This window comes from Peromyscus maniculatus, chromosome 2, assembly GCF_049852395.1.
Source record: "Peromyscus maniculatus bairdii isolate BWxNUB_F1_BW_parent chromosome 2, HU_Pman_BW_mat_3.1, whole genome shotgun sequence".
Classification (NCBI taxonomy): Eukaryota; Metazoa; Chordata; class Mammalia; order Rodentia; family Cricetidae; genus Peromyscus; species Peromyscus maniculatus.
In genome coordinates, this window is record NC_134853.1 from 151,910,690 (window position 1) to 151,931,929 (window position 21,240).

The 21,240-nt window shown below is 54.9% G+C and overlaps 1 protein-coding gene across 1 annotated transcript in view; it reads left to right on the plus strand.

Moving 5' to 3' along the window:
• The window catches only part of Slc9a1 (solute carrier family 9 member A1), a 57,230-nt gene that overhangs the window by 33,987 nt on the left and 2,003 nt on the right, over window positions 1-21,240 (plus strand). Inside the window, exons 2-11 of the mRNA XM_006975620.4 lie at window positions 10,955-11,415; window positions 14,485-14,735; window positions 15,852-16,069; window positions 17,156-17,358; window positions 18,739-18,828; window positions 19,237-19,307; window positions 19,420-19,593; window positions 19,725-19,839; window positions 19,980-20,081; window positions 20,725-20,797. Of these exons, the coding sequence (XP_006975682.1) occupies window positions 10,955-11,415; window positions 14,485-14,735; window positions 15,852-16,069; window positions 17,156-17,358; window positions 18,739-18,828; window positions 19,237-19,307; window positions 19,420-19,593; window positions 19,725-19,839; window positions 19,980-20,081; window positions 20,725-20,797 (1,758 nt within the window). The remainder of the gene's footprint in view (window positions 1-10,954; window positions 11,416-14,484; window positions 14,736-15,851; window positions 16,070-17,155; window positions 17,359-18,738; window positions 18,829-19,236; window positions 19,308-19,419; window positions 19,594-19,724; window positions 19,840-19,979; window positions 20,082-20,724; window positions 20,798-21,240) is intronic.

The window sequence follows — 21,240 nt, forward strand, 5'->3', positions numbered from 1 at the left end:
TTAGTCTTAGTTTTTTTTGTGTGTGAGTATGTGTACATGAATGCAGTACCTGAGGAGGCCAGAAGAAGGTGTGGGATTCCCCTGGAGTTGGGATTAAGGTTCTCACTATGTAGCCCTGGCTGTCCTGGAACTCGCTCTGTAGACCAGGCCGACCACAGACTCAGAGATTCACTTGCCTCTGCTTCCCGAGCTGGCATTAAAGGCGTGCACCTCTGTACCTGGCTGTTTTGTTTTGTTTCTAATAAATATTTATTTTATGTGTATATGAGTGTGCCTGGATGTATGTGTGTGTTCACAATGTGCACGTGGGTGCTTTCAGCTGCCAGAAGAATCCTCTGGCATTGGATCCTTTGGAGCTGGAATTAGAGGTGGTTGGTTATGAGTTACCTGACATGGGTGCTGGGAACTGAACCCAGGTCCTCTGCAAGAGCAGCCAGTGCTCTTAACTGCTGAGCCATCTCTCCAGCCCCTTAAACATAATTTTAAAACTTAAATTTATTGTTTTAACTAATGTCTGAAAAATACGACTCTGGTAGAGTCCTTGCATAGCATGATAGAGGCCTTGGAATCTGTTCTCAGCGCCTGAAAATAAAACAAAACAAAACTAGAGAAGCAGAAAAGAGTCCCCAAAGTAAACTTAGCAATGGGGCTGGGCTGGTGCTATAGAGAAAAGGAGACTCGGAGACGATGCCTTCTAAAAGCACTTAGACCTGGCAAAAGGACGTAGGACTAGCAAATGTTTTTAAATTAGCATGGGCCTGCTTAAAATCACCAAAGCAAGCAGGGAGGCAGAGGCCAGCCTGGCCTACAGAGTGAGTTCCAGGACAGCCAGGGCTACACAGAGAGACTGTCTCATAAAACCAAAATTAATCACCAGAGGGGTCCCTGTCCATTTTAAGAAAATGGAAAGAAATCAATGTGTGTCACATGGTCCCTACTACCGCTGAGACTCGTGATCCTGAGATCCCACTGACCTGCCCCACACAGCCCCGGTCTCCCTTCCAGGTAACGACGGTACTGGCTGCTGGAGGCCTCTCCTGCCGGTGCTGTGGCTGCCAGTTCTGTCTCTTGTCAACACACACTGTTTACTGCTGTCCTGGTCCCTGTCCTTCCCTTTGCCCTGTGTGAGTCATCATGCACTCACTGCGAGGGGAATTCACTGACCGGCTTCGTGGAGCCACAGCAGACGTGCTGCTGCTGAGCGGGGAGGGGGCTTCCATGGTTTCGGTCACTGGAGTGTTCTTTAGCCACAGGGTGAAGGCTGGTGACAGTAGGACTTGGCTGCAGTCCATATAGATGGGGGTGCGGTCTGATGGGGGACCCTCAGAGGCCTTCAGTGTCCGCATGCTTCAGCCCGCGTGTCTCAGGCCTGTGGGCCAACATCCTTTGCACTGTCCGGCCTCGGAGCCTCAGAAGGCATCAGAGGTCACTGCTCTCTGCTTGTTTGTCCAGACTCTCCGCCCCTTCTTTGAGAGGGATCTGATGACTTTCAGGAAGCTCCCACTGTCCCCTGCACCCTAGCTTCCCCGGTGTCACCCTTTCGGGGACCGGGCTGTGCTGGGCTGCCCAGCAGATACGCTCTAATGTAGAGGGTCCAGAGCATGTTCACTTTGGAGAAACAGCGGGCTCAGTCTGGAGTGTGCAGGGAGGGCTTCCTAGAGGAGGTGATGCCTGGCTGGGAAGTGGGTAGAAGTTGAAAGTTCCTCACTGTATACACAGGAGCAGGACTGGGAAACTTCTGTCAACCGGAAAGAGCGGGTGGTGAGGTAGAACCTGAGTGGAGACACCAGAAAAACAAAGGCTCGCTTCTTTAACCTGAGGCCGAATCAGGAAGCAGGGGGATTGCTGTGAGTTTGAGGCCAGCCTGGGTTACATAGCTAACCCTGTCTTTAAAACAAATGACTCGAAAAACCAAAAAATAAAAAATTAAAAAAATGAATTTTTAAAAAAGAAAGAAAAAGCTCCCGTAAACCGAGAGGAGATGCGTGTAGGTCAAAGGTCAGCTTTCGGGAGTCGGTTCTCCCTCCCACTTTGTAGGTGCCAGGAATGGAGCTTAGGTAGTTGGGCAGCCAGCCGGTCTGGGTCTCAATGAGGGTGGGAACTGCACCCTCATTTAGGGCTGGTCACAGATATCTACATCAGGACCAGCCTCTCCCAGCAGGCCTCCCCAAGATGATGCCGGCTTCATCCCGTGGGTTCCTCCCAGGCTGATGGCTCTCACGCTTGCTGTAGCCCATCTGTCTGTTCTGTCTGTCCTGTCTGTCCTTTCCCAGCTGCCTCGGGCACATCACAGTGTGCAGGTACTTCTGTGGCCAGCCCCTGACTCTGACAGGACACACAGAAAAAGGCCCCTCTGTGGTGAGCTCCGTGAGTGGGAAGGCTGGAGGACGCGGGCTCCGGGTTCGTAGGGCACGTTGTCCAGGCTGCCTCTTGGCTCCCTGGCTCAGCCTTCTTTTCCTGGCCCAGACAGCTCAGCATGGCTGTTGTGATTTCAGGTAGATTTTTAGCTGTTTATTATGTGGACTTGTTATTCCTAGGGGTGGGACCCTATGTGTCCTCCCTTCCCTCCCCCCCCCAACCTAGAAAGACGCCCTGATCTGAGGTAGGATTAGAACAGGAGACAGCTGCTGTATGGAAATGCTGGGGAGAGGCACAGAGAGGCCGGCTTTTCTGGGCATGGGGATGGTTCCTGCCCAGGTACTGGGAGCAGATTTATTTCTGACTGTTTATGTGGGGGAGGCATATGGCAGACTTGAATTCTTGTTCTGTTGATCCTGACAGGCTTAGATTTCGTGGAGCTCAAAGAACCAGCAATTAGGAGACCTGAATTCTAATTATGGCAGCCCTTCCCAGTTCTGTAGCCTTGGTCACTCTACCTCTCTGATCCTTTTCATTATCTATCAGGTAAGGATCAGGGTGTAATAGGAAATGAGAAGAGACACCTGAAGACGCGAGCCCTGCCCCTCACATCCCAATGTCACTAAACGCTCCTTTCTCTGTGCTGGACAGAGTATTGTCCAGTGGCTCATGAGCGAGTGACGCCCGACTGAGTGAAGAACATTATCATCGGCTTCTTCTCTCCCTCCCTTCCCCCTCCCCTTCCCTCCCTCCCTCCCTCTCTTCCTTCCTTTCCCCTCAAGGTGCTGGAGATCAGCCCCAGGGCTTCGTTTATCCCAGACAAACACGAACCCTGAGCTGCTCCCTCCAGCCTTTAGTTCACATTTTTTTTTTCAAGATAGGGTTTCTCTGTGTAGCCCTGACTGTCCTGGAACTGACTCTGTGGACCAGGCTGGTCTCCAACTCTGCCTGCCTCTGCCTCTGCTGGGATTAAAGGGATGTGCCACCATGCTCCACTCTGTTCTTTTTAAGTGTGTGCACACATGCACTTGCCCATAGAGGCCAGAAGAGGGCATCAGATCCTTTGGAGGTGGAGTTAGAAGAGGTTGGGCGTCACCCAACACAGGTGCTGAGAACAGAACTCGGGTCTTCTGCAAGAGCAGTCAGTGTACACCCTTAACCTTTGGGTCGTCTCTAGCCCTGTTTACTTCCTCGTTCTCTGTTGCTGCTGCTGCTGCAGCTGCAGCTGCAGTGTTTGGGACTGACTCCGTTAGCTCCCTCGTGCTAGGCAAATACTTTCCCCCTGAGCCGCACTTCAAGCCTGTCTATTTTATTTTTTGTTCTCAGGCAGACTCTTATTAAGGTGCTGAGGAGGGCCTGGAACTTGCTGTGGTAGCACAGACAGCCCTTGAACTTGGGATCCTTGGGCCCAGACTCTAGAAGAGCTGCAGTTACAGGCCTTCCCCCCCCCCCCCCCCCCCCGCACCCGCCCCAGGCCCAGTTTATGAGGTTCTTTAGAGGAAACAGACCCTGTTCTTAGGCGTTTGTTGACTGAGCCTTCACAGCCCAGCCCAGTAGCCCTGCTCTGGGAACACACCGCCTACTCTTTCCCCAAATCCTGCTTTGACATAAGAACTCCGAGTGTCCCTTCTGCCTTCCTTTTTCCTGCGCTTCACATCTGACAAGTCAACGTGTCAATCACAACTAGTTCATGTTGGCTCTGTGCTACAAGCCAGGGACTCAGATGGCCCTAAGAAGTCCCCACCCTTAGAGTTTTCAGCCCAGCAGTGAGTCACAATAATGTATTTATATTATACTCAGCTGAAGGAAGTTTTGCTTTAAATTTATTTGTCACAATTGTATGTGTGTACATGATGTGGGGGCACACGAAAGGACACACATGCCTGTGGGGGGGTCAGAAGACAACTTCGTGCAGTCGGGTCTCTCCTTCCACTTTGTTGTTTGGTTTTCAAGACAGGGTTTCTCTGTGTAACAAGTCCTGGCTGGCCTTGAACTCACAGAGATCCGCCTGCCTCTGCCTCCCAAGTGCTGGGATTAAAGGCGTGCGCCACCACTGCCCGGCTCTCCTTCCACTTTTTCTTGGGTTCCAGGAATCAACTCAGGCCACCTGGTTTGTACCACCGGACTTTCCCGCTGAACCACCTCGTCGGCCCCTTGGTGAAAGAAGGCATTAATAGAGTAGCTGCCACCTTTTACGTTGGGCGTCAGTATTCTGTGGTGCTTTCTCATCCTTTTGCAGATTAGTTCCTATCGAGTTGCTCAGGCAGGCCTCAGACTTGTGGTCCCCCTGCCTCTGTTCTTCAGTGGGTAGGATTATAGGAATGCGCTCTATACCTGACTCCCCTGCCTCTGTTCTTCAGTGGGTAGGATTATAGGAATGCACTCCATACCTGGCTCATTGCTTGGCATTCTTTACCTTTATCATCTCCTACTACATCTACTTCTACCCACTGCATGCTACAGGTTTTTCTAGCTGTGGGAACACAACATGGGTAGGCGGTGGCACACAGTCCTGCCCCTGCACTATCTGGGGACCTGCTGGGGTGGTGGCACACAATCCTGTCCCTGCACTGTCTGGGGACCTGCTGGGGTGGTGGCACACAATCCTGTCCCTGCACTGTCTGGGGACCTGCTGGGGTGGTGGCACACAGTCCTGTCCCTGCACTGTCTGGGGACCTGCTGGGGTGGTGGCACACAGTCCTGTCCCTGCACTGTCTGGGGACCTGCTGGGGTGGTGGCACACAATCCTGTCCCTGCACTGTCTGGGGACCTGCTGGGGCGGTGGCACACAGTCCTGTCCCTGCACTGTCTGGGGACCTGCTGGGGCGGTGGCACACAGTCCTGTCCCTGCACTGTCTGGGGACCTGCTGGGGTGGTGGCACACAGTCCTGTCCCTGCACTGTCTGGGGACCTGCTGGGGTGGTGGCACATAGTCCTGTCCATGCACTGTCTGGGGACCTGCTGGGGTGGTGGCACACAGTCCTGCCCCCTGTACTCTGTCTGGGGACCTGCTGGGGTGGTGGCACACAGTCCTGTCCCCTGTACTCTGGGGACCTGCTGGGGTGGTGGCACATAGTCCTGTCCCCTGTACTCTGGGGACCTGCTGGGGTGGTGGCACACAGTCCTGTCCCCTGCACTGTCTGGGGACCTGCTGGGGCGGTGCCTGAATCTGAGCTGCTTTTGCTTCTTGTGTCCCACCGATGAGGTCATCGTGAGAAACCGTGTCTGATTAACTGCCACCTGTTACCCTAAGAGCTGGCAGCAAAGACCCTTCTGGCTGACTCACTGCATAGTTACTGGGAGGGTCCCTTCAAAGGCAGATGGTTTTCAAGAGGGCCATGAGAGAGGAGCTGTACATGGACTTCCCTGGGGAAGAAGGGCTCATGGGAAAAAAATGGCTGCCTCTGGTCTTCAGGGGACTGGGCCTCTTTAGTCCTGGGTGGGTCCTCTGGGAAAGCAGCTAGGAATGAAGCTAGAGGTCGTGATATGAATGACTCAGAACAGGCTCGGGGCCTGGGTTGTGTACCCAGTTATTGGCTTCGTGAATTTAAGCCAAGTTACTTAATAATCTCTATGTCCAGCTTCCTCATCCTAAGATTGGAGGAGCGAATGAGATCAAGATGGTTGCACACACTGCTCTAAACGGTGGTCACCGTAGCCTTCATGGGAGGCATCGTCTCTCATCGCTGAGCTGAGAAGAGCTGCTGGGGGGTATAGAAGAGGGACTTGAAGAAATGGAGTCACTGTGCAGAGAAGAGAAATCCCTTGGGGACTGGCTGAACGGCAGCCCCAGAGTGGCCTTCAGGCCTGGCAGTAGGGTGACAGAGCCCCCACCCAGTCTGCCGCCTGGTCCCTGGTGACCGGACACTGGTGGGCCTCAGAGACTCCTCTTCCCAGCCTTCCTCCCTAACTTCCCAGGCCAAGGAGGCCTGAGACAAGCGGAACCAGGAACATGTGGTCACCCTAGCAACCTCGGGTAGCATGGGACAGCCCTGCCTGCTTCCAGTGTGTCCACCCAAGCAGTTGGGGACAGCCTGAGAAATGTGAATAAAATGTTTCCATGGTGTAGGGCAGAGCAGCTGCAGAGAGCCCAGAGAATCCCCAGTCAGTCCAAAATCTAGTGACATTTCTGTCAGTATGCGTTTGTGTGCACACATGTTCAGACTGCCGCTTCAGCGGGAAGGAATGAACACCTCCTCTCCCACAGCCACTTCTGACAGGGAGGCCAGCCCGGGGCTGCATTCAAGAGTTTGTGTAAGGCCGAGGATGTGGAATTCCACACCTTTTTGCCTCACAGCTCCGGGTGGACAGGATGCCTGGAGGGACGCTGTGGGGCAGAGGGGACGCTGTGGGGCGGAGGGGACCTCACGGGTTTTGCCGCACACAGCTCTTGTGGAACTGGTTCTGTGGCTATGGACGCGGGTCACCTGGTCTCTCTGAGTGACCGTATAATGGAGAATTAAATGCTGTCTGAGGTCCATTCTGGCTCCCTTGTCTCTAGATCTGCTTCTCACTGTGTCTGCCCTACCCGAATTCCATTGGAGCTCAGTCACCGCTGCCACGGTTTGAGTCTGGAGGAGCCTTTTTCTTGGACTCCTGCCTCAGTGCTCAGTGCGTGCCCTTTGTCCCCACAGCAGAGACCCCGTCTGTTTATTGTCCATTTCACTGCAGGTGTCAGCCAGAGTCCCATGTGTGGGGACTCTTGGGAGAAACAGGGTAGAGACAGTTGGAATCAAGGCCTTGGGAGAGGGACAAGCAAGGAGTCTCCTCCTCCTGACAGACACTGCCCCTCCCCCAAGCACCTTCCAGTAACGTGCTCCCCACTGCAGGCAAGAAGCCAAGAGTGAAGAGATTCAGTCCTTTCCTGCAGCCTGGGCTCAGCCTAGAGGCCCCTCAGGTCTGGAGCCCCACTGCAGAATACTGGGAAGCAGGACCAAAGAGAAGGCTGCGGGGAGGTGGGAGGGGAAGGATGCCAGGGACATGACTGAAGCCCGGCTGTCCTGGGAGCTGTCTTCAGTAGAAGCGAGCAGATTGCTCCCTGCTCAAGAGACCCCAGACCCAGGAGTGGCCTGCGAGGGCCATCCTGCCTCTCAGAGCACCAGCTTCTCATCTGTAGGAACCCCAGCTGTTCCCCTGCCATAGGGGACTCATCCCAGAATGGATAGCATGGCCGTCCCCATGAGCTTCTCACAAAGGTCCCCAGGGCCCGGCAGGGAGAATACTGACACTCTAGCAAATGGCTGAGAGCTCTTTGCCCCAGGTTCGAGACACCTGTGCTGGAGCAGAACCCTTCCTTGAAGAGCCCAGGTTTGTCCTGTGCAGCATAGCATCACCACCCAGCACCGCCCAGCACCACCCAGCACCAACCAGCACTACCCAGCACTACCCAGTACTACCCAGCACCGCCCAGCACCGCCCAGCACCACCTAGCACCACCCAGCACCACCCAGCACCACCCAGCTCGGGAGAGGGCATGTGCTCCCAGCACGGTGCTGCCTTGTGGGAGCCCTTCAGGGACAGCAAACATCCTCCTTGTTACTGCTCCTGGCCTGCTTCACTCACACACTCGCCCCAGGCAGGAGAACACTCGACAAGAGGCGTTTTCCCAGCCTTTCTGCTGGGTGGAGGTGGATGCTGTCTTCTGTTTCCTCTGGGTTGTCTCTTTCAATTCTGTCTTCCCCTAAGGCAGCTGTTGTTGCTAACGCTGTAGAGCAGGACCCAGGACACTCAAGGAAGGCCAGCTGGGGGAGCTGGACTCTTTTTTTCGGGGCAGGGGGCACTTTTTAAAGCGTTTATTTGTGTGTGTGTATGTGTGTGTGTGAGTGTGTGTGTGTGTGTGTGTGTGTGTGTGTGCGCGCTCACATGCATGCTATAGCCTGCCTGTGAGGATCAGAGGACAGCAGAGATGGCTCAGCGCTTAAGAGCACTGGCTGCTCTTCCTAAGGTCCTGAGTTCAATTCCCAGCAACCGCATGATGGCTCCCAACCGTCTGAAATGAGATCTGGTGCCCTCTTCTGGCCTGCAGGCAGAACATTGTATACATAATAAATACATAAATCTTTAAAAAAAAAAGAATTAGTTCTCTCCACTGTGTTGCACCCAGGGGTCAAACTCAGGTCATCAGGCTTGGCAGCAAGCACCTTTATCCGCTGAGCCATTTACCAGTCCCTAGAGCTGCATTCTTGATCTTGGGAAACTGCTTTCTGGCCCATTATAAGAATTCTATTCCCAGGCCCAGTGGCAGTGATGGCGCACGCCTTTAATCCCAGCACTCGGGAGGCAGAGCCAGGCGGATCTCTGTGAGTTCGAGGCCAGCCTGGTCTCCAAAGCGAGATCCAGGAAAGGTGCAAAGCTACACAGAGAAACCCTGTCTCGAAAAACCAAAAAACAAAAACAAAAACAAAAAAACCCAAAACAAAACGGTGGAGGACTGAGAACCATTGAAGATTCATGGTGTGGCAGGTCCCACAGTCCCCTTTCAGGACAGTGCAGGTCTCTGAGTAAGGAGCTGTGGCCCCGGCTCCACTCTTGAGCTGGTTGCCTGGGCCCTGTGGGTGCCAGGAACAAAGGGCGGTGACTGGCTGGAGGGCTGTGTGAGGAGGAGGCCCAGCGAGAGTCCTGTTGTGCCCTGGGCAGACAGGACGCTCAGGACGGACCTTGGGGGGGGGGGGGAGATGCACTTATCCAGCCACCGTGGGGCCTGTCTCCCGGAAAAAGAGAACGGCTCGTTTGGGGAAACGGCAAAGAATTTGAATATTAGGGACCGGGGAGGAGAGTGGGACAAGAGATGGACCGGCAGCTGAGCACTGGGTGTTACTGGTGGACTCCAACCTAGACAGTTTTTCAGTGTACAAGGTGGCTTTGGAAGTCAGGAACATGTACAAGGTGGCTTTGAGGTTCCTTCCTACCCTAAGATGGAGACGTGTTTTTCCCTAGTATGTTTTCAGTGTCTCCGGGGAACTTGGCATTGTATGGGACTGTGGTGGTACTGGCGTTGCCTGGGTCAGCACCTGAACGTAGCAGGGCTTTGCTTTCGGGAGAATTGTCCTTCCTTCCCAATGGGGGATAATGAAGGCAAAGATCTGGCCAGGCAGGTCCTTAAGGATCATGGGTGTTTTCAAGTCAACACCTACTATGGAATTTGCCAGCTCAGAGCTTGCTAGGCAGAGAAGAGGAGGGAGCATCATTCTTGAGCAAAGGGGGTCACTGTCTCTTGGCTGAGCTGGCTTTGGGGTCCGGGTACCCAACATTGCATCTGGGTGCCCAGGTCTTCACCCACCTTCCTACTGCAAAACCAAACCAAAGAGCTCATAGGGAAGACCATGCATGGGCTCTGTAACCAAACCTGGGCTCCCCAGAGCCTGGATCTGGAGCCTCAGCATGGTCCGTGACAGAGAACGGCGTGCTGCTGGTGGCCAACACCACTAGGGAAATGGTTGGTGGGTGTCAGGATGGCTTCATGGGGAGGGAGGCTAGGGGAACTTAAATTTCACAACTATGGAGTTGGCTGGGAGCTGGCATCATCAGATATGGGTTCCCTTGTGGTTCTGCCATGACTTGCTCTGACTTTGGGCAAGTCCCTTTACGTTTCCAGCCTCTGTTGCCCTGTCTTTAGAGTGGATGGGATTGGGCTAAAGGCAGGGTAGGGTGGCAAAGAGATTTAACTTCACTTGCCAAAACTGACTGATGCTTTTGAACTCTTGGGATCTTGTCTGGAGCAGCCACCTGGGGTCCGGAAAAGCATGCCTCGGTTATGTCCAGCCGTCTGCTGCCTGCGGGTCTGGGGTTGGAGATCTCTGCATGTGCTCTGCAGGTTTGCAGATCCAGGCCTGTTGTCCTCACATTGCTCCTGGCACTGACGCTCTTAGATTCTCCTGTCTCTCTGCCGTCTCCACTTTAACACCATTCATTGTCAGCCTGTGACTTACACACCTCCATGGTATGGAGCTCGCCGCCTTCCCCGAGACAGAATCATTCCATTCTTCTTCCCTGCATGGGACGTAAGTCAGCCTCCCCGAACTTGTGCCTGAAGAGCTGCCATGGGCTCCGGAATAGCGTGATGCCTTGGATTCTTTGGTCATCGGTTTAATTTCTGTGTACTAGAGGTGTCTAGAGCTGCTACTTCCCAACAGTTTATGACAGTGACAGAGACAGTTGGGGGATGTTCTGTGAAAACATCAGCCCAAAGTGGCTCAGAAGGTAAAGGTGCCTGCTGCCAAGCCTGAGGACCTGAGTTCAATCCCCCACGACCCGTATGATAGAAGGAAAGAACCAACTCCCCCAGGTTGTCCTCTGACATCCAACCACATGCCATGGTGCATGCTCACATGTATATGCGTGCACACGCACACATATAAAATAAATGTAAATTTTAAAAGTCATTTATTTTATGCCACAGCCCTGTGAAGCTGGTACTATCCCTTCCCTTTTACAGGCAAGGAAGCCGAGGCTCAGAGAGTTAACAGAGCGGCCTTCTGAGACCAAGCCTGTGCACCTCTCGCCAGATGCTCTCCCGGTCCCCAGTCCTGTCCCCAACCTCCTGTTCTTCTGGCTCCCCTGAAAAGCCCACGGCCTCCCGTTCTCTCGCCCCTCACAGGTTTCCATGTGATCCCCACCATCTCGAGCATCGTCCCGGAGAGCTGCCTGCTGATCGTGGTGGGGCTGCTGGTGGGGGGCCTGATCAAGGGCGTTGGCGAGACGCCCCCCTTCCTGCAGTCGGACGTCTTCTTCCTCTTCCTGCTGCCGCCCATCATCCTGGACGCCGGCTACTTCCTGCCGCTGCGGCAGTTCACGGAGAACCTGGGCACCATCCTCATCTTCGCTGTGGTGGGCACACTGTGGAACGCTTTCTTCCTGGGGGGCCTCCTGTACGCCGTGTGCCTGGTGGGCGGTGAGCAGATCAACAACATCGGCCTGCTGGACACGCTGCTCTTCGGCAGCATCATCTCCGCCGTGGACCCAGTGGCCGTGCTGGCTGTCTTCGAGGAGATCCACATCAACGAACTGCTCCACATCCTGGTCTTCGGGGAGTCCCTGCTCAATGATGCCGTCACTGTGGTGAGGGGGCGGGGCCACACCCCAAGCACATGGGGCACAAGCAATGCCTTATCCTCCCACCGAGGATGGGATAGATGGCCAGTGTCCCCCGTGCTTGTGCGCCAGGCACTGCTCTGAGCACTGGAACGTGGATTCCCTCTCTTTCTCTTCAGGACAACCTGAGGAGAGATGTGCTGGTCTCACCTTTCAGAACTAGGAACAGCCCACGGAAGTTAGACAAGCTGCTAGAATGTGGCGAGGCTGAGATTTGAGGCAGTGTGCTTGGCCTGGTCTTGCCCTCCAGGACCGGAGCTCTTGGCCCAGCAGGCCCCTGATTCCCTGGTCAGCTTGCATTTTGTGGCTGTCTTGCCCGATCACTGAACCTCTCTGTGCCTTCTTTTTCTCACAGCCCATTTCATCTCCAAGGAGCCTTTTAGCTCTTGTGTTGGCCATTTGAGAATTTGGTATGTGCAGGGTTTAGGGCAAAGGAAACGAAAAGGAATCTGCTCCCCCAAACCTGTAGAACGTGATAAGTGAATTTAGGAGGTCTAGGTTGACTACTTTTGTCTTATGTGACTCTCAGCAAGAGATTCTGCCTCGTCCAGGCCTCTCCATTGACAGAGTAGTAGTGCTCTCTGCCTAGGGCCAGGCAAGGACCTGCACCTGGCAGAACTGTGTGTGTCTGTACATGGCTATCAGCCAGTTTCCTCAGGAAGCCGATGTGTGCACACGCATTCTGTCCCCTCCAAAACTGGACCCCTAAGAAAGGGTCTGCACACACAGAAAAACACAAAAGACACAGAGGTCCATGCCCAGTCCTGCTGGTACCGCGCTTTGCCATCTCCAGCCCCTTTGGAGGCGACACCTCCATAGAAACAGACTATTGCTTACCAACCTCAGCCTCAGCCTCCTCCTCCTCCTTCTGCTCCTGTGTCCCTCGCCGCTTCTCAAGCAGCGAGTCTAACCTGATCATTCAGTTCTCCATCTTGGTCTCGTGTAGCAGCAGCCCCTGCCAAGGGTTACACATAGAAGCTAGCCTGTCATTTTCCTGGGATTCCTATAGGACTTCTGCTTAGTAATGTGTGTCTGAAGCCAATCGGTACCTAGCTGAGTCTGGCTACGAATCCATGTTGGCACCACTGGAAACAAAGGCATGCTTGCATCAGGTTGACAACTCAGACCTGGGTGTGTAGGGTCTGCGCATGTCCTGACAGCGGTGACAGTGGTGACCGTGTGGCCACCATTAGGTGTTCCAGTCTGAATGCGTCTCGCCTTATCTGGTTTGCAGAGTGCCTCTGGCTGTCTTCGTCAGGGTTTCTATTGCTGAGATCAAGCACCACGAGCAAAAGCAGTCTGAGGAGGAAAGGCTTTGTTTCCGCTTACAGTCAGGACAGGAACTCAAGGCAGGAACCCGGAGGTGGGAACTGAAGCAGCAGAAACTGGGGGACAGTGCTGCTTGTTGACTTGCTCAGCTTGCTTTCTGTTCAGCCCAGGACCACCTGCCCAGAGGTGGTGCCATCCACAGTGAGCTGGGTCCTCCCTCATCAGCCTTTGAATTAAAAAAAAAAAAAACCCACAGCATTGGCTCCAGGCAGTCTGTGATGGAGGCCTTTTCTCAACTGAAGGTCTTCTTCCCAGGTAGCTCTAGCTTGTGTAAAGATAGCAAAAGACAACCAGGACACTGGCATTCTTATCCGAGTGTTACCCCATGAAGAAATGGAGGCGTCTAGCTGATGAGTGCTGCTGCTGGAGTCACATGACACTCCACACACACCCACACAGGCCCACACCATATTCTCTTCTCTGCTTGTCATACCTCTCTCTGGTCATAGCTCCAGGCTAGAAAGGAGGACCTGGCTGGCCTCTACTGTTCCAGTAGACTTGAGCACTCATGAGCACCCCAGACCAGGAGTGAGGTTAGCCTAGGGCGGAGCACACCTGCTGCTGAGGACCATCCTGCCTCCCAGACAGGCGTGGTCCCCCAGGCAGCCCTGGAGCCCAGCCAGTGCCCGCCATCTAGCCTTCCTGCCAGGCCCAAGTTGGGCCTTTTCTAGAGCTTGGTACAGGTGTGAACACCATATTTCCAAGACAGTGATGCTGTACCCGAGCTGCCTGGCATCTGGTCTCTGTCCCATCACCTTCTCCTGTCCACCTTCCCTTCCACCAGGCCTGGAAGTTCCCCGTCTGGTTCCTGGCAGAGCTGTCTAGGGCTGGACTTGACTAGACTGGGGAACCGCCATGTCAGTCCCTCAGAACAAAACCCGGAGACTGAGGGAGCAAGTTCTGGGCCCAGTCCTGCCCCTTGGCAGGTCCCCCTGGCATGTTAATCGGTATATCTGAGCCTCCCTCTAGCAAGGAGATAGGGATCCTTGGCCTGCATACAATAAAGATGGTCCGTATGTGACGCCCATGTGTAGACTGTCCTGTTCAGGGCTGGGACGCTGTCGGGCCTCAGGCTCCACTGCGCCTGAGCTTGGCTGTTTGATGCAGCGCCCTGGGCCACTTGTTTAAATGGAGACTTGTCGGTCCCGCTTGGTGGGTCCCAGATGACCTGGCCCCATGCGTTTTCAGAGGTTAATGGGTTTGCTATTCACGTCCTGCTTCGTACTAACTAACGGAGAGAGAATCCAGAAAGGCCTCGGTTTATACATGCTCAAACATGGACAAGTAGACTCAGTGGTACCCCACCACCAGTAGGGCGGCACCACGGGGAGTATCCTGCCGAGCACTTTCCTGACAGCCCTGTGACATGGGCACTCGCTCCCCTTGCTCCCAGCGGTGGGAAACTGAAGCACAGAAGGCTGGGTCTCTGGCCATGTGTACAAAGGATGGTAGCTTGGCTGCCCGGCTTTGGAGTCTATGTTCATTACCAGCAGGGTGTGCTGCGGGCCTCCAAAGGAAGGGCCCCAGCCCCAGCCCAGGCTCTACACATGCTCAGCACTAGGGTTTCCTGCCGCCAGATAGGCAGGCTGTATCCGTGGCTGTGGATCGTGGAGGGATGAGATGAGCATGGGTGGGATAACCAGGGAGCCGTGGGACGTGGGACCAGGGCCCTGCCCTCCTGCCCACCAGCCTGCCTGCCCTCTCCAGGTCCTCTATCACCTCTTTGAGGAGTTTGCCAACTATGAATATGTGGGCATCTCGGACATCTTCCTCGGCTTCCTGAGCTTCTTCGTAGTGAGCCTCGGCGGGGTGTTTGTGGGCGTGGTCTACGGCGTCATCGCGGCCTTCACCTCGCGATTCACCTCCCACATCCGCGTCATCGAGCCGCTCTTCGTCTTCCTCTACAGCTACATGGCTTACCTGTCAGCCGAGCTCTTCCACCTGTCAGGAATCATGGCGTGAGTCTGGGCGTGGCAGGGTGACAGGCTCGGTAGGGGAAGCTCCTTGGCGTGACATCTGTGTGGTCACCAAGGAGCTCCCCAGCACCCGGACTCTGGACTCCAGACTCCACCGGTGTCCACTGGAGCGGTCCAGGTCATCAGAGGCTGCCCATAGGAACACTCCAGTAGACTCTGGGATTCAGGATCTGAAGGTGGCCCTGAAAGCAGATGGGCCAAAAGGCAACCTGTGTTGGGGTTAGTCTCGGGCACGAGAGGCAGGATCTCCGTGCTCCCTAGGAAGAAGCCCTGAGCTTGAGGGTCTCAGTCCTGCCACTTCCTCCCTTTTCCCCAAAGTGAATGACTAGATGGAAGCTGGCACAGGCTCCCTAGAAAGAGCTTACGAGCATATCACCCCGCCTGAGTAGAAAAGCCCTGAGCTCCCTGTTAGAGTGTGAAGTGGGCCATGGGACACAAGTCAGTGAGGAAAAGGAGACCAGAAGTAAAGAGGCCAGTCTAAACTGGGGGATTCTGGGTAGTAGGGAAGAAGCCTGCAAAGGTCCCTAGAGCAGTGCTTCCCAACCTGTGGGTGGTGACCCTTTCACAGAGGTCACCTAAGACCATCAGAAAACACAGATTTTTACATTACAGTTCATAACAGTAACAAAATGACAGTTATGAAGTGCCGTGAAAATAATGTTATGGTTGGGGTCACCACAGCATGAGGAACTGTATTAAAGGGTCGCAGTGTTAGGGAGGCTGAGAACCACTGAGCTAGTGGGACCCTGTGCGTTGGCAGCTTCCTATGCGGAGGGAAACCCGAGAGACCAGAGAGTCTGTCTGTCCCTAGCTGTCATTGGGCAGGTGCAGTGTGGCCTTGGGGAAAAGGCCAAGACCTTGGAATTGCACAGACTTTAGTCTCTTGCACTGACTCACCTCAGCTGGACAATGGAGGTGACCTTATTTTTCTAAAAGTCCCATCTCTTGTCTGCAAAATACAAGAATTCCCTGGCCCTGTGTGTCGAGGCGACACAGTGGGTATTTGGTCCTTACGAGTCGCCTAGTAAGCAGGTGGCTGGTCAGCCTGTTAAGAGTGGGTGCAGCTCACCCCTGAACCCTTTTCTTCTTCACCCCAAGACTCATCGCCTCGGGAGTAGTGATGCGGCCCTACGTGGAGGCCAACATCTCCCACAAGTCCCACACCACCATCAAATACTTTCTGAAGATGTGGAGCAGCGTCAGCGAGACCCTCATCTTCATCTTCCTCGGAGTCTCCACCGTGGCCGGCTCCCACCAGTGGAACTGGACGTTCGTCATCAGCACCCTGCTCTTCTGCCTCATCGCCCGGGTACTGGGTAAGGGCCAGACCCAGGCCAAGGGAGGGGTGTGTGTATGTGCCCCGTGGGAAGGAGCCAGGCCGAGGAGGGGCGATGTCCATACAGTGTGAGGCTAGGTTGTGGGGTGTGGGTGTGGGTGGGTGTCTCTATGAGCTGGACTGTGGTATGTGTGTGTGGTGCTGTATGTTGTATATGTGTGCTGAGGTGTGTAAGATCTGGGCTCTCACGTGTCTAATGTGTGTGACACACAGCTAGCTGGGTCGTGTTGTATGGTACGGTATGTAAGGGAATGGGCTGTGGGTGGCTTCCCCTGTCCCCCTCTACAATTTTTAGTTTTTTTTTTTTTTTTTTTAATATTTATTTATTTATTTATTTATTTATTTATTTATTACGTATACAATGTTCTGCCTGCAGGCCAGAAGAGGGCACCAGATCTCATTACAGATGGTTGTGAGCCACCATGTGGTTGCTGGGAATTGAACTCAGGACCTCTGAAAGAGCAACCAGTGCTTTTAACCTCTGAACCATCTCTCCAGCCCCCTCATTTTTTAGTTTTTTGTTTGGAGTTTTTTATATTTGTTTGTTTGAGACAAGATCTTACTATGTAGACCAGGCTGGCCTTGACTAACTCCTGGTAATCCTTCTGCCTCAGCGTCATGAGTGCTGGGATTACGGGTGGGATTTTTATTGTTGGCAGGCAGGCTTTGTGTGTGTGTCTTGTGATGCTGGGGATCAAACCGAGGGCCTCGTGCACGCAGACAAAGCGCTCTCCTGCACCCCTCCCCCCAGCCCTCATCGTTCAGTCACGGTTTATTATGGACAGTTCCGGTATATAGAAAAGGAGAGAGAATAAGACCATTATCTCCTTCCTGCCCAGCTGTTTTAATAAGTAACAGCACATTACCATTCTGTTGTCTCCTCCCATCCCTTGACTTGGGGCCTCTGAAGGCCTCTGGATATCTTCAGAACAGGTGCAGGTTGAGGAACTCTTTAAAGGCCCACTGAGGTCCTGGGCTGAGGGACCCAGGAAGTGAGTGAGCGAGGTGGGCCTTAGTGGAGGGGCACGCAGACAACCTGACCTCCCCTCCGCCTGGCCGCTGGCAGGTGTGCTGGGCCTGACCTGGTTCATCAACAAGTTCCGCATTGTCAAGCTGACCCCCAAGGACCAGTTCATCATCGCCTACGGGGGCCTGCGAGGGGCCATCGCCTTCTCCCTGGGCTACCTCCTGGACAAGAAGCACTTCCCCATGTGTGACCTGTTCCTCACTGCCATCATCACTGTCATCTTCTTCACAGTCTTTGTGCAGGTGCTGGGCCTGGGGTGGGCAGGCCCCTGCCTTGGGGACCCTGACTCTTCTGGTGGGCACCCTGTCGTTGACTTGCCGCATGGCTTTGGGCAAGGCCTCCTCTGGGTGGCCTCAGTCCTCTGTTGTGGTAATGACGTTGTGAAGTCAGCGATTAGCGTGTGAGGTGACCAGAGTGCTGCCCCACGTCATTAAGAGCCACTGACGTGACGTGGGCAGCTGGCAGGCCTGAGACCAGACTGCCGCAGTGTTTCAGGGTTTGTCGTCTCCAGCAGCACGGCACAGGCAGCTGGACCATCTTTTGAGCCAGGAAGCCTGAGGCCCGGGCTCAGGCTAATGCTTCACTAGCTGTGTTTCTCGGGAGGCGCACCTGTCTGTGTCTCAGTTCCCATTGGTGAAGTGAGGAGACTGGGCTACGTGATCCCCAAGAGCCTTTCAAGCCTGCGGCCAGTGACTTCTGAGCATTTAAATGACCCAGGCTTAGCAGAGCCCCGCCCCTGTCCCTAGCCGCCCTCCCCAAGGGAGGCCCGTGTGGGATGGTGCACACTGCTCTCCCATAGCTGACTGACCTGGAACAGGTGAGGGACTGTGTTGGGCATCCATTTCTCTTCCATCCTCTGTCTTCCCTGGGCACTAGTCCTCACATAGTGCCAGATGGGCACACCTTTGGCTTTTCATGAGAAAAAGATATGGAGAGCCCTCTTGGAGTGGGGTGCAGTTTCTGTCCTTTTATAGGAACGAGCCCCTCTTTGGCCTCCTGCTCTGTTCCGTCCTCAGAAACCCCGCTTTATCTTGACCTTGCTGTTGAGTCTGTCTGGTGGGTTTCCAAGCCCGCTTTCACTGAAGGTGGCATGGTGCTGACCCCCTTGAGCCAGCCTGACTCTGGGCCTGCTGCTTCTGGCCTTAGGAAGCCACTCAGCCTCTCTACTGTCCATTCCCTCATCTGTGAAATGGGAACATTTTAAGGAGCCGTCTTTCAGGGATCTTGCAGGTATTGTAGCACAAGTACCAGTGAGCACGTAGAGCCTGTGAGGGAGGCAGGGCAGAGGTAGTTCTCTGTCTGCAGGGCAGGACTCCGTGGGCTGCAGAGCAGATCTGGGGGGAGCCCGCACTGAACCCAGGCCCCAGCTACATGGGCAGTGAGGCTTGTTCCGCGGCTGAGCTGTCCGACCTCTGACTGCTGACTCCAGGAAGAGGTGGGCTTTAGAGACCTGCCTTTGTTTACACACTGAGGTAGAGAGTTATCAGCCCCCAGTCCTGGGGGATGGAGGACCTCAAAGGGGAGGTCCTCCTCGCCTCGGAGGCCCTCAGGAAGAAGGGAGGTTCCTCAGCCTTCTTGCCGGGTGGCAGAGCCAGGATGTCTGATACTCGCCTGCCCTCCAGGGCATGACCATTCGGCCCCTGGTAGACCTGTTGGCTGTGAAGAAAAAGCAAGAAACGAAGCGTTCTATCAACGAGGAGATCCACACACAGGTACTGGAGGCTGGGCTGGGCCTTGGGTTGCGGGAGAAGGCTGGAGCCGGGGCCCAGCTAGCTGGGCCTTAAGCCCGCCTTCCCTCATCCCAGTGCTAGGTGGTCTCTCAGGCCCCTGGGGCCCCCTGCCAAGCTCTAGCTGAAGGGAAAGTGTGGTGTGAGCAGTTGGGAGCCCTAGAGGCTGTTATACCATCCCTGCCTCTGCTTGAAGCCAGCAAGTGGGTTCAGAGAGGCCATGCTCACCAGTGTGTGGCTTTGGGCTTCAGGATGAGTAAGGGGAAGGCGCCACCTCCTGGCTACTCCTGGAACTACAGGGCCAGCTATGCAGACCCATAGTTGGGGTGAAGGAGGGTCGGGTAGGGAAGGAACCCAGTAGTAAGGCTTGACCTGGCCCTGGGCCCATTTCAGTTCCTGGACCACCTTCTGACAGGCATCGAGGACATCTGTGGTCACTATGGCCACCATCACTGGAAGGACAAGTAGGTGAAGGTCTGGTGGGCAGGAGGATGGGAAGGGCAGTTGAGGGTCCTTGGGGGCCTGGACATCTTCTCCTGCCTAGGAACTAGCCCCATCTGCCCCCTCCTCCCACAGGCTCAACCGCTTTAATAAGAAGTATGTGAAGAAGTGTCTCATAGCTGGCGAGCGCTCCAAAGAGCCCCAGCTCATTGCCTTCTACCACAAGATGGAGATGAAGCAGGCCATTGAACTGGTGGAAAGTGGAGGCATGGGCAAGATCCCTTCCGCTGTCTCGACCGTCTCCATGCAGTGAGTGCCACTGGCCAGCCTGGGCAGCATCTGCACCCATGTTAGCTCCCCAGCCCTAGCCTGGGGTGGCCACCAGGGCTGTGTGCTCCTGCTGCCAGAATGGAGACCTAACCTGTGTTCTGTTGTCCCAGGAACATCCACCCCAAGTCCGTGACTTCGGATCGCATCTTGCCGGCGCTGTCCAAGGACAAGGAGGAGGAGATCCGCAAAATCTTGAGGAGCAACCTGCAGAAGACCCGGCAGCGGGTGAGGTCCTGCCCCAGCCTGGCACCTGCTCTGTGTCCCCTGCCCTGCTCCTACCTCCCACACACCCAGAGCCTCCCTGGCCCTGGCCTTCCAGCCCAGCTTCTGAGTCCTTCCCTCCCTGATGGCGGTTCCTCCCTCAGCTGCGGTCCTACAACAGACACACGCTGGTGGCCGACCCCTACGAGGAAGCCTGGAACCAGATGCTGCTCCGGAGACAGAAGGCCCGGCAGCTGGAGCAGAAGGTGCGTGTCAGGCCGGGCCTGCCTTCCTCACATGCTGGAGGCTGGTTCCTCTTCCTGCCTCTCACCACAGGGCACCTCAGGCTCTGCCGAGCTCCGCTGAGGGCCTGCACCTACTTTAGACCCAGACAGCAGATCGTGAGGCTTATTGATGGTGTGAGGCTTTGGGCCTCATCCCCTGAGGAGTGATGTGGGGAATGGGTGGGGGTGTCAGAGAGAGAAAGACGTGAACGCAGGGGACACTGGGAAGTGGAGCTGGCAAGACTGAGTGACTGGGTTACTCAGGTGGGGCCACTGGGGTGGAACAGGAATCTGAGGGGGGTGGTAGAGGTCACAGAGTACCCAAGAAAGGAACAAGGCTTGTTGAAAGGTAAGGAGCTGAGCTCAGTTGTGATGTATTGGGTTTGAATGCCTGGGCGCCGTACAGGATTTAGGCAGGCAGGCCACTCCAAGTTTTTTATTGCTATTCTATTGTTTTTTTTTAATCTAGAATCTTGGGGTCAGATGTGGGCTGGAGACAAGGCTAGCTCAAAGTAGATCTGTTTGAGTCTGCCCACGTCAGTGTGGGTGCTGGCCCAGGCAATGGGAGCCCACTGAGGAACCCCTGCCCCAGTGTCTTCCTCACCCTGTCCACTCTCTCTGTCAGATCACCAACTACCTGACGGTACCGGCCCACAAGCTGGACTCACCCACCATGTCGCGGGCCCGCATAGGCTCAGGTAAAGGGCTAAGGAGGGGCCCTCAGGCGGGGTGTTTTGTGTCAGGGACAGGCCTCAGCGTCACAGGGCAAGACGGGCCTCCCCCATCACATCACATCCTCTTCTCAAACCCTGAGTTATGTCCACGTCACGAGGGGCTGGGTGTTCACAGAGAGGGCAGCATCGCTCTGCTGTCAAACCCAGGCACAGAGGCGTTGCCCGTGGCACTCAGGATGAGGGCTGCCAGGGAGCCACAACAGAGCACCTGACAGTCACTAGTCCATGCAGAGGAACAGGGACGGGCCTGGGCCCACAGGTCATGACTCAGGGAAAGGTCCCATTTCTTCCTTTGTTTTTTTAAAATTTATTTAACTTTATTTTATGTGCATTGGTGTGAGGGCGTCAGATCCCCTGGAACTGGAGTTACAGACAGTTGTGAGCCGCCATGTGGGTGCTGGGAATTG